This window comes from Syngnathus typhle, linkage group LG21 (assembly GCF_033458585.1).
Source record: "Syngnathus typhle isolate RoL2023-S1 ecotype Sweden linkage group LG21, RoL_Styp_1.0, whole genome shotgun sequence".
NCBI lineage: Eukaryota > Metazoa > Chordata > Actinopteri > Syngnathiformes > Syngnathidae > Syngnathus > Syngnathus typhle.
In genome coordinates, this window is record NC_083758.1 from 9,123,379 (window position 1) to 9,134,569 (window position 11,191).

General features: G+C 63.3%; 2 protein-coding genes across 3 annotated transcripts; one reads left to right on the forward strand and one right to left on the reverse strand.

Moving 5' to 3' along the window:
* Window positions 1–365: 365 nt before the first annotated feature.
* On the reverse strand, window positions 366–3,272 carry ovch1 (ovochymase 1). Of its 2 annotated transcripts, none has more exons than XM_061268930.1 (12): window positions 2,984–3,272; window positions 2,477–2,669; window positions 2,320–2,395; window positions 2,036–2,225; window positions 1,822–1,961; window positions 1,605–1,755; window positions 1,498–1,536; window positions 1,199–1,421; window positions 975–1,132; window positions 821–922; window positions 612–748; window positions 366–554 (listed from the first exon to the last, which is right to left on the reverse strand). In XM_061268930.1, the coding sequence occupies exons 2-12, from the start codon at window positions 2,542–2,544 to the stop codon at window positions 396–398; spliced, it is 1,443 nt and encodes a 480-aa protein (XP_061124914.1). In that variant the 5' UTR covers window positions 2,545–2,669; window positions 2,984–3,272; the 3' UTR covers window positions 366–395. The 2 variants fall into 2 exon arrangements, with proteins under 2 accessions (XP_061124914.1, XP_061124915.1); XM_061268931.1 differs by having other exon boundaries at window positions 821–919; window positions 2,984–3,267.
* Window positions 3,273–4,196: 924 nt separating this feature from the next.
* On the forward strand, window positions 4,197–10,940 carry LOC133145692 (UPF0606 protein KIAA1549-like). Its single transcript, XM_061269362.1, has 19 exons — window positions 4,197–4,332; window positions 4,544–5,560; window positions 5,627–5,709; window positions 6,137–6,433; window positions 6,593–6,779; window positions 6,843–6,902; window positions 6,991–7,142; window positions 7,210–7,387; window positions 7,535–7,719; window positions 7,772–7,959; window positions 8,078–8,211; window positions 8,387–8,574; window positions 8,703–8,944; window positions 9,148–9,289; window positions 9,364–9,627; window positions 9,697–9,758; window positions 9,834–9,940; window positions 10,113–10,243; window positions 10,323–10,940. The coding sequence occupies exons 1-19, from the start codon at window positions 4,203–4,205 to the stop codon at window positions 10,545–10,547; spliced, it is 3,972 nt and encodes a 1,323-aa protein (XP_061125346.1). The 5' UTR covers window positions 4,197–4,202; the 3' UTR covers window positions 10,548–10,940.
* The last annotated feature ends 251 nt before the right edge of the window (window positions 10,941–11,191 follow it).

Here is an 11,191-nt window from a genome sequence, read left to right on the forward strand (position 1 = left end):
ACAATGCAAATGCGTCGTCATCAATGGGAAGCGGTGGGCAGAATGCTGGCTGCAGGAGGAAAGGAGAAACAATGGCTGAGGTGAAACTAACCTCAGAGCTGCATGCGTGCCTGCGTGTGGTTTCAGGCTCAAAAGGCCAGCGCTGGAGAAGAAGTGACAAGAGTGCCGACGGCCAAACCGCGGCAATCCCGTCGGCGCCGAATAACGGACGCGGTCGGTTGCTGACGCCCGCGAGGACGACCAGGTCAGACTGATTGATTTGCACGTTGGCCAGCTAAAAGCGGTAGGCGCCATCCTTATACACAAATAGCCTTTTCCACACCCCCACCCAAAAAAAGGAGGCCATTTTAGGTGGTGAAAAGTTCTTTAATGCTTGGAATGGCTCGGCGCTTCCGTCACTCGCCGGCCGCCTCGCTGATCCACGAGTGGTAATCGGCCACTTTGGAAAAGACGGCCGGCTTGCCGGGGTCACACCGACTACTGCCCCACGTGAGCAGTCCGAACAAGAAGTAGGTGCCGTGCTTCTGACAGAAGAGCGGCGCCCCCGAGTCACCCTGCGCAAGAGCGGCAAATGAGGACTTGGCGGCGCCCGACGGCAGGGGAGGCCTCACCGTGCAGGCGGCGCCGGCCACAGCGTGGGCGCACACGTGCGCGTCGTCCACCAGGTCCCGGCCCCACTGGGCTCGGCACTGGGCGCGCTCCACCAGGGCGACGCGGGCGTGGTGCAGACGCTGCGGGTCGAGGGCGGCTGGCCGTGGCGCCGAGAGAGCTTTGAGCTTCAGAGCATTGAGCGAGCGTTCGGCGGGCAGGCGGACTTTACCCGTGGCCGACGTGGCCCCCCATCCGGCGCTCACGCACGTCCAGCTGTCGTCCAGTTCCTCATCCTCTTCCGGCACGCAAATCGGCATCACGCTGACTCCTGCTGACCGGACGCGTCAGGACCTGAGGCATCGCGTGACCAAAGGGAGACCTACCCAGTCTGGCAGGAACGGCTAGGCGGAGCAGCGAGAGGTCGTGTCTCGGAGGGAAGCCGTCCTCCTGAGGCAGGTTGAAGACCTTGTCCACAGGGACGGTTTGGGACAGAGACAAGCCCAGATGGTGACCTCCCAAGACAGCCACATCCTCTTCCGGGCTGAAACACGAGGCAAGCGGCGCCGTGAATTGCGAGCCGTCTTGGCGGCGGCAGCAGCGGCCTCACCTGACTCTGCAGTGTCGCGCGGTCAGCAACCAGCGGCGGCTGATCAGAACCGCGCTGCAGTAGTGGGTGCCGCTAGCCTGCAAGCTGACCTGCCAGGGCCACGCCCCCGGACACGCCTCTGTGACGTTTTTCGTCCACGTCCCGCCATCCTCGGTCAGCCAAAGGCCGGCCGGGCCCGGAGGCCCCGGGCAGGCGGCCCTCTGCTGCTTCCCGCACCGGTTCTCTGTCGTCACAGCGCGTGGCCTTCAGCTCAGCTCAGCGGCCGAAGCAGACGCCGGCCGGCGCAAACGGAGGCGTACCTTCGGCTGGCTTGACGGCATAGGCCACGTCCTGGTTGTCTGAAAGGCACCGGGACCGTTGTCGGAACGCAAGTCGATGACGGCGGAGCGCCCGGCCAAAGTCATACCGATGACGTCTGCGATCCAGCGTGCGTGTTCTCGCACCGCAGTGTACACGCCTGGCTTCCTGGCCCGACCGCAGCCCACGCCCCAGCTCACTACACCGGCCAGTCGGTAGCGGCTGCCGTCGTAACAGGATAGGGGACCGCCGGAGTCGCCCTAACAAATGTGTGCCCGTGTCAACACCCCAACAGGTGCGCGCACGCACGCACGCACGCACATCACCTGGCAGGCGTCGACGCCGCCCCCTTCCTGTCCTGCGCAGAACATGCATGTCCGTATGCTGCTCTTGTAGTAACTCCGGCAGAGGTCAGAGGTCATCACCGTCACGTTGACCTCCTGGAGTCTGTTCACGCGCGGCCCATCTACCCCGGGGCAAAAAAGGAAAACCCGCTGGAGTCTCGCCCGCCAACTGAACTTTTGTCAGAGATGCACTCACTCTCGCGTGTGGAGCCCCAGCCGGTGACGGTGCAATTGTGCAGCGTGGGCAACGGCGCCATCCATAGGTGAATGGGTCGCACAAAGCGGTCGAAGGAGAGCGGGCGCTCCAGCCTCAGCAGAGCCACGTCAAATTCCTTGGTGCCGGAGTGAAAGCGGTGATGGCTGACGATGGCCGACACGCCCACCGCCTGAGCGCAGCCGCAACCTTCAACAAGGCTCCCCTCCTGACGCGCCTCCCTCGGTAACTAGCTAACCGCTGGGCTAAACGCCAGTCAACGTCACCTGCTCCCCTTGCTCGTCAGGGTCGTCCAGGTCGTGTTTTCCCGCCAGGACGGTCCAGAAAGAGGCTTTGCTGTACCTGGTCAGACACAAAGGTCAACGGTGTGGCTGCTGCTGCTACGGCGGCAGCAGCAGCAGCAGCAGCAGCGACGGCCGGCACCTTCTGAAGCAGTGCGCCGCCGAGACCACCCAGCGTGGCGCCAGGATGGCGCCGCCGCACGCCGGCATGGTGGCGAAGAGCAGCGACACCTGCCACGGCCACGAGTGCGCCCATGTCTCCTGGCCGCCGATGATCCGCGTCTCTGCGTCCGCCGGTTGCCGTTGCGCCACGAACGGGCGCGCCCCTGCCAGCTCTGAGCGCACGCGCACGCGCACGCACAGCCCAAAGTCAAGAAGTAAGTACGGCCAGGTGAGCGGAGCCCTTTTACTCGCAAATGCAATTGAAAGTCGGTCCGCAAAAAAACGCACATTTTGTTTAGGAAAAAAAAAAGCATTTGCTGTGCTCGCAAGTGACTGCAGGTCGGAACTGGAGCATGAGAGCACGACTGCTCATCGTTCCACTTGTCGATCTTCACGATTCCACTAAAGCGCGCCCACGCCAAATTGTGTCCAGTAACACCAAAGAAAAAAGCTGGGAACGACTTGTGACTGGGGCTTTGAAACGTACCGTAGCGTCCCGCGAAATTCCCCGATTGCTGCTCGCCTCCACTTTGTTGTTGCGTTGCGTTTCCCGCGTCTACCGTCAAACACAGGAAGGAAGTGTGCAGGGCAGTGCAAGTGCAGCCGCAAGTGCAGCCGCAGCCGCAGCCCCACGGCAAAGCGTTTCTCACCACAAACGACGCTCAGTCCGGCCAGCAGAACCCAGAGCAGAGGCGAAGGCATTCCGAAGCTCCGACGCGCGCGTGCGCGCGGTGTGCCTCTTTTAAGAGATTCCGCGCACCTGCTTCTGGCAAGCAGCTGAACGCGTTTCCATGGAAACGTGGACTTTAATAACGAAGCGTGGCACTGACGTCATCGAATGTGGCTCTGCTGTAATGAGGCTGACGCGCCGCGTGGGGGCGTCCAAGACGAAGGACATTGGATTGTCCAACAAACGTAACGGCTCAGTGAACGCACCTCGAGTCGGACGTATTCCGGTGCTTTGCACAACTGGAGAGTGTATGTACACGCGAGTCGGAACCGGCGCCCTTTTTCACCCCCCCCTCACGTCCTCGTTCCTTCGTCCTCCTCCCGCCGGAGAGGCGTGTCGCGAGCGTGCCGTGCCGTGTCGTGTCGGATGGAAGGTAGATCCAAAGCAGGCTCGCTTCGCCTCGTTTCTGGCCTCGTTATCTTTCAGCAGCGAACGTCGGCGGTGAAACCAATCGGCGTCGCCAGCAGGATAGAAGTAATGCGGGCCGCGAGGTGCAAAGATTCGTCGTGAGACAGGCCGCCGCCGGTACCGGTACGTGCAGGTCAGTGAGCCGTCACGTGGACTCATTGATCGTTTGATTGACAAAATTGGACTGAACTGGAGTCGGTGTACTGTTTGCATAGTCAACATAAAACAACAACAACAACCAGATAGCCCTACTCATCCATTCAACATGAGCGGTTCTTCAGAAGGTGAACAAGCCGGTCCTCCCGCTCACCTTGTGGCTTCTCTGCACGCTCCGTTCCTCAGCATGTCCACTTGGGTCTTGAGGTTGCCTTTCTGGAGCGTATGGCACCTAAAAAAAAAAAAATGGCTCCGGACGAGCTTAGAGGTCAAGTCGGTGGCCTAAGCCATAGTGGGCAAGCTTGATACCCACTCAGGCAGCGGGCCGTACACGAGAAAGACTAAATGTGTAGAGATCACGATTGGAGATGTATGTGGAGAATAATTGTCGACTTTTCAGGTGCGTCCAAAGATGGGGCCGCTCGTACCGGGGGCTCCCGGGAGCAGGATGGGAGCCCCGAGCCCCGAGAGGAGCCTGGTTGTCCTCTTGCTGCTCGCCGCCCCGCTGGCTTCCAGGGCCACGTCCACTTGGCCCGTCCCAGGTAGGAATGGTGAAAACCTCGCACAGGGCCGCCACACGGCTCTCGTATGCGCGGGGGAAACCTTAGGTCAGCTTTGGACCGCTGCTGACGCGATGGTGTCGTCTGGTCACGGAAATCTCACCTATTGGCATGAATACACCCAACCGGCTCCGGACCATTTCATCCTAAACCAACCCCCCTCCCCCGCTAACATGAAATGTTCTTGTCTCAGACTGGAACAGAACCCAAGGCTCTTCTGCTCTGTCACGTCCCCGCCCAGAGCTGGCTCAGCGTGGTAACCGCAGTGGTCTGGCGGCAAACTCGGGCGCTCAAGGGATCCATCTGCTTCTCCGACCGCCGGACCTGCTCGCCCCCAGCCTGACTCCGCCGCTCGTCCCCCGCAAGCGGCCCACCCCGGCCCCCCCGCCGCCCTGGGAGCAGAGTAACTCCCTGGAGGAGGCCTGGGCTTCAGGAGACTACCTGGAGACCCTGTCTTTCGTGCTCCCCGATGGCGAGGATCTGGCCCCGGCCACCCCTCTTCCCAGCCAACTTTACGACGACGACACAGGGGGCGACTGGGCGCCCGCGTACGACGGCGCCTTACCTCGGCGTCCCACCCCGCCGCTGGACGCACGCCTTCGCTTTTCACCCTCCGCCGGCGCCCCCCCGGACGTCTTCCCCGCCTGGGACGACGACTACGACCCCGAGGACCTGTCGCCGCTGCAGCCCACCGAGCTTCTGCTGCCCGACATGAACAGTTTGGAATACTACACCAACCTTTTGGCCAAGGAGCGGGCCAAGGAGGGATCCCGTCCCCCCTCCGAGCCGGAGGGCCAGGAGAAGCACGGCGTCCCCGAGCTGTCCATCCCGCCCACGCCAACCCACAAGCGAGGGCGAGCCGGCGATCCCCACGTGCGGACCGAGGCGTCTCCCGGTTCCGCTGCCACCCCGCGGAGGGAGTCCGAGCCCGAGCCTCCGCCCCCCAGCCCTGGGGCCGGTGAGTCACCGACTGTTGCTCCGGGAGAGTTTGGGGCAAGCCCGGCGTCTCCTAGTTCCCACGCCATCGGCCCGGCGCTTCCGCCGGCTCGTCCCGCCGAGGACGGGCCGGGCGAGGCCGCCGCCACCGAGAGGACGGCCGTCAGCCTGACCCGAGCACCTCCACCGACCACGCCCAGGGCGGCGCATCCCCCCGCTGTCAAACGCTATCTGTGCAACGTCACCAAGCCCGAGTCGTACCTGGTCCGAATAGGTACGCCCGCAGCGGGTCCGGTCCGGCTGACCGCCAGCCGACTAACGCGTGCTGCGCTGCGTCCAGGTGGCGCCAGAGGCTCGGCGGCTGGTTTCACTCAGGTCCGGGACCTTTTGAGGCGAGAGTTTAACCGCTCCGTGGAGCTCCAGGTACACGTCCCGTCCCACCCAAACACACCGAGCGGCACGTGCCAGCTTTCGTCTTTGCCTGCTCATCCGAAGCACTTGTTAAGGCTTTTTCACACTGCGCTCAGTGACCACTCACCCGTCGGTCGCACGAGGGCAGGACGGCGTGCCGGTTGGACCTGAAAAACGTTCAGTTGGAGCGCTGCCGCCTGGCGCCGACGTGATGGAGGGGGAGCGGCCTCACCATTTGTGAGTGCCCGCAATAGACCCGCCCACCGGTCAAGGAACCCAAGTGCAGTGTGAAAAGGCCTCGAGTCAAACGGAACACGTTTGCCGCACAAGTCAGTCCAAGGACGTCTGCCCTTGGCACGGCACGGCACGGCACGGCACGGCACGGCACAGCCCCCGAGACATCCGATCTTATGTCGGCCTGTTGTCTGTCCCGGGTCAGTTCTTGAGAACGCCGTCCAGTTTTGCCTTCCGCGTGGTCTCAGGACCGTTGATCTACACCGCCATCGCCGTGGTCAACGCCCTCCGCCGAGCGCAACGTCTCTCGGGCCCGCTTCCCGTGTCCACCCTCTATGCCGTCCCGGACGTCAGGTACCAGGTCCACACGGTGCTGCTGTTTGTCCCCGCCCACGTGGACGTCAGAGTCTGCGACTTCAGTGAGCGTGTGGAGAGCGGCCTGGTGATGGCGTACGTCCAAACCCGCCGACGCTTTTTAGAGTCTGGCGCCGTGGCCGTGCAGGTGAGTGCCGCCGCCGCCGCCGCCGTCCCAGTTGCGTGCGAGGCCTCTGTCCGTCCGGGCACTGCCCGGTCGGGTGTGAGCCCCTCCTCCGACTTGCTGTCTGAGTCCCTCCCAGCCGGCGGGCGGGCGGTCCTTTTTCACATCCAGTCTCCCGTCCAGCTGCTGAACATCACGCTGGGCGCGGCGAGGCCGGCGGGCGAGCTCAAGGTTCCCGTCGACATCGTGTTTGCGGTGCGGGACGGGCGAGGATACGTGGCGGGATTCCAGGTCAGCCAGCAGCTGAGGAAGCTCAGCCCAGTGGAGTTCAGCTTCTACGTGGGCTTTCCCGCTCTGCAGATCGCCGAACGTAGGGCGCCCTCCCGTCACGCGTCGGCCTTTGGCCGGAAGGCTGATTGCCGCTCTCTTTCAGCTTTGCGTTATCCCGAGCTCAACACCTCCCATCACCTGAGGTCCACGTGGGTGCGCACGGGTGAGAGCACTCGCGCGCGCGTGCCGGCCGGCCGCCTGCCTATTTTGAGACGCTCTGCGGCCCACGGGTAACCTCTGGACGCTTTCAGTCCTGCTCGGCGTTCCCGATCAGATCTTCGTCCAGCCAAGTTTTCAAGCTCGCGTGGAGCGCCGCTTGGCCTTGCTGCTGGAGGAAGGCCTGGGATCGTCCGGCGGTCGGCGCTGGAGGAGAGCCACGGCCATGGCCAACGGCAGTCTGCAGGTGCGCCGCCCGCCGTCTCCGTTGCCAGAGGCTCACCCAGAAAGGCGCGATTGCTCGCTCGTCTTAGGTGGTACGGGTTGCCAGGATGTCTGGGCTGGAGCGTCCCCTGGAGGTCTTGTACTTTGCGGAGGGACCAGGAGGCGCCCGGATACCGGCGGAGGAGACAGCGGACACCCTGAACGGCTTGGACCTCCAGCGAGCCGCCATCGTCCTGGGACACAAAGTCCAGAGACCGCTGGCCCAGCGTGAGTCACCCTTGCCGGCGGTCAATGGAGTTTGCAAAACGGGCACAACCCAGCGCAAAGTGCAACTGAGACTTTTTTCCCCGTTTTTTGCACCGTGGCCTGGCTCGCTGCTCTCTCACTCGCTGCTCTCTCACTCGCCGCCCCCAGCGGTAGAGAGCGCAGCCGTGCCGCCCTCCGAGACCCAAAGCGGCAGTGTTTGGCTCATCGTCGGCGTGATCGTGCCCGTCTCGCTGGCCCTTTTCATCATTGTCTTGCTCTACTGGAAGCTGTGCGCCTCGGACAAGTTGGAGTTTCAGCCAGACGCCGTCAACACCATCCAGCAGAGACAGAAGGTAAGAAGGCCCAAACGGTCGGTTCCCTGGCGACACGCACGTCCTCTCTCAGCTTCAGGCCTCCAGTGTGAAAGGCTTCGACTTTGCCAAACTTCACCTGGGCCAGCACAGCAAGGACGACATCATGGTGATCCAGGAAGCCACGCCGGCGGCCAAGGAGCCTCCCGCCGCCGACGGCGGCGTAGACAGCCCCAAAGGCTCGTCGGCCAAAAGCGGCAGAACCGTGCGTCACCGCGCCAGGTCAGTCTCTGCCGAGATCAGCCCCCTCGCTCTGTCGTCATTGGCTGGGTCAGGGCCCCGGCTCTCACTTGCTCCCAGCGACATCCGCGTTCCGCGATGACACCGCGCCTCTCCGCAGGGCCAGCCAATCGGACGCCGACTCGTTTGGCAGCGAGCGATCCAGCGGCAGAGACTCGCCCGGGGAGAGCGCTGGACCCGCCGCCGCCGCCGCGCCCGTGGAGGCCAAGCAGCCGAAGAAGCCGCCCAAAAGCGGTAAGCGGCCAATCACGTCATTTTGTCCTGCAATCTTTTCTTCATCCTTCAGCCCTCATTTCAAATGGAGGGTGGGGGGTGGGTCACCGGACCACTTGCGCTCGCACCTTCCTTTGTTTTTGGTGCGCTTGGTGCTCGGTTCTCTTGTGACCTTGCGCCTCCCTCCCTCCCTCAGCCACGCCGGCTACAGATGAGCTCATGTCATCGTCTTCCATCTTTGACCACGTAGACCGTCTTTCCCGCGGCGGCTCGTCGGACGGCACGCGGCGTCCAGCTGGCAAAGTGCAGCTGATGGCCATGCAGCCGCGGCCCGGCGCGCCGGCGCGGCCCAGCCCATCCCTTTCGCAGAAAGTCAGTACCGAGGTGAGAAAGCGGATGAGAAGGCTGCCAGAGATACTGAGTTGTGGGAAAAAAAACACAAGTAGCGCTGAACTTGATGTGGAAAGGAGGAGACCAGAAGGCAGTCCTAATTGGGCCCAGCTCTCCTGCAGGTGGAGTTGCGACACAAGTCCGAGATGGAGCAGCGCAGGAACAAACACCGACAGCACGCCAAGAGACGGGGGCAGTGTGAGTTCCCGTCCATGGACGATATCATGGACGCCTTTGGAGACGGACCGGTCCAGACGGAAGCGGCTCAGTGTCTCTACGGTTCAGCCCACGACCACACGGACTACGCGGACTGCGCGGATTGCGTCCCGCCGCCCGACACCCCATCCCCAGAACAGCGGCGGAGGTGAGACGCAGAGCAGCCAGAGCTGCTGGCCAGCCAGCCGGCCAGCCAGCCAGCCAGCCAGCCAGCCCCTTTGCCCATTGGGGAGCAGCCAAACTGTGGCGGGCGGGCCTTTGACTTTCAGCCAAACGGGCCCGCCTGCCGGCATGCTGCAACTCATCCTCGGAGCCCGTCCTGATCGCTTGTGCTGCGCTTTGCCCATCCAGAGGAAGGCGCTCCCCCCGGGCGCGGCGGCAGCCGGCTCCGGCGGGACCGGGAAGTCTTCCGGACACCGACCAGGATCGCCTGCTGGTGGACCAGGGCGCCACCTACAGGAAGTACCCGGGACTCAACAATGTGGCCTACATGGTGAGAAAAGTGGCTGGGTTGCCAGGCCATGGGGAGGGGAGGGTGCCTTATCTGTGGGCTGTTCTCTTCGTCAGTCGGACCCAGACCTGCCCCCAGACCCCGGGAGGAGCCCGTCCCCCACCGATGAGGTGTTTGATGCCCGGGCCGGCGCGGGCCCGCCCCCGTACATGCCGCCGCGACCCTCAATCGAGGAGGCCCGGCAGCAGATGCACTCCCTGTTGGACGACGCCTTTGCTCTGGTGTCCCCATCCTCGCAAGGCCTGAGCCCGGCGGCCCTCCCCCTGGCGAGGCAGTGGGGGTCCTACCCGGCGGGGCCCTCCCACGACCCCCTCCACGCTGTGAGTCCGCCGCCCCGCATCCCGCCCCGCAGCTTGCCCCCGGGCTGGTTCTACTTCTTGTCGCCGCAGATGTACGCCGAGCTGGGAGTTTCTCCGACCTCTGGCCTGGGGGCCCGAGGTCATCTGCAGAGGTGAGACGGACGAAAGTTAAAGTTGGCCGCCCGGCCCCTGGTCTGGTGCTTACCTTTCTTGTTTGTCTGCCGCAGGCAGAGCTCAGGAGGCGAGCAGCTGCAGGATCCCTCGTACCCCAGCAGGGGGCAGTACGGACAACTGCCCCCCTCCTCCAGACCCAGACCCGTTGGAGGCGGCGCAGGTGCGGTACGCGTGCACGCATGCACGCACGCAGGTCCGAGCCAAAGGCGTTTGGAGTCGCTGCTTGTACTGCTTGCAAAGATCAACGGGGTGCCGGTGGCTGAAGTGTTTTGCTTGTTAGGCTCCCTCCCTTCCAGGGCAAAGTTGATCTCCGTGTTTTGCCACTTTTGCAGGCGTCCAGCACTTGACCCAGGTGGGCTTGTCCAGCCAGATTGGGGCCTGCGTGGGGCGCAGCGCCTCGGGACCCACCGGCTCCTCCTGGAGCGAGAGGCGCTCGGACCGGGACCTGGACCCGGAGAGCGGCGTGAGTGTGGTCGTCGCTAGCCGAGCAAAGCCGAGATTCCGCCCGTAAGTGGCTTTCTATTTCTTTGGGGTGGGGCCAGGCGCCGCTCTCCTTCCCGGAGTTGTCGTCCTTGCCGCTTTTCCAATTGCCCAGCTCTTCGCTTCGGGAGCCGTCGGGGCCGCCTCTCCTCCTCGCCTCCCCGACTCCCGAGTACTTGCCCGAGGACGCCTCACCCTCCGCCCATAGCTCGGCCTCCCTGATCAAGGCCATCCGAGAGGAACTCCGCCGACTGGCCCGGAAGCAGGCCGTGGCCAGCTACCCCTAGAGGACGCGGCCGACCGGCGGCTCTAAGCCCGTACCCGGTCGACGCCCGACCCGGCGACGTGACCTCCGCAAATTTGACCGGGTCTCTCTGGCGTGTCCCGACTGGAGTCAGTTTTTGTTTTTTTCCACGCGGCTCTTTTGGACCGGATGGTGGCCAGTTCCGACGTCGGGCGGTGCTAAGTGTCAATGGTCGGTCGCCCGTTTGCTGCCTCTGGAGGCTCCTTCCCGTCAAATGTTGCTACTGAGATGTTTATCAGTGTGTCAGCTTGTGGTTAGATGAAGTCACACAGGTGCCAGTCTGATTTGTCTTGAGAACGTCAAGTCACCTTATTAGGGAAAAAAAAAAGTCCAAGCCGATGAAGCTTGGCAACTCCTCCGACGTCTTGCTGTATTTTTCCCAATTTGATCTTGTCTGTGTTCAGGGTTCCTGTAGGGGAGGGGCGTCTGGGTGGGAGGGTGTGTTGGCCGGGCGGCGCCTGGCGTAGGTCTATTCAAAGCCCGCGGCGTCGCTCCAATGTTCTCCTTCCAGCTCGGAATGATTATTATTATCGATGAACTTGTAGGAATATACAGCCCAAAATGTTTAACTCCCAAGTCCAAGTGTGTTTGCGTCAGGCCAAAAGCGCGCAAAACGGCGCCTTGCGT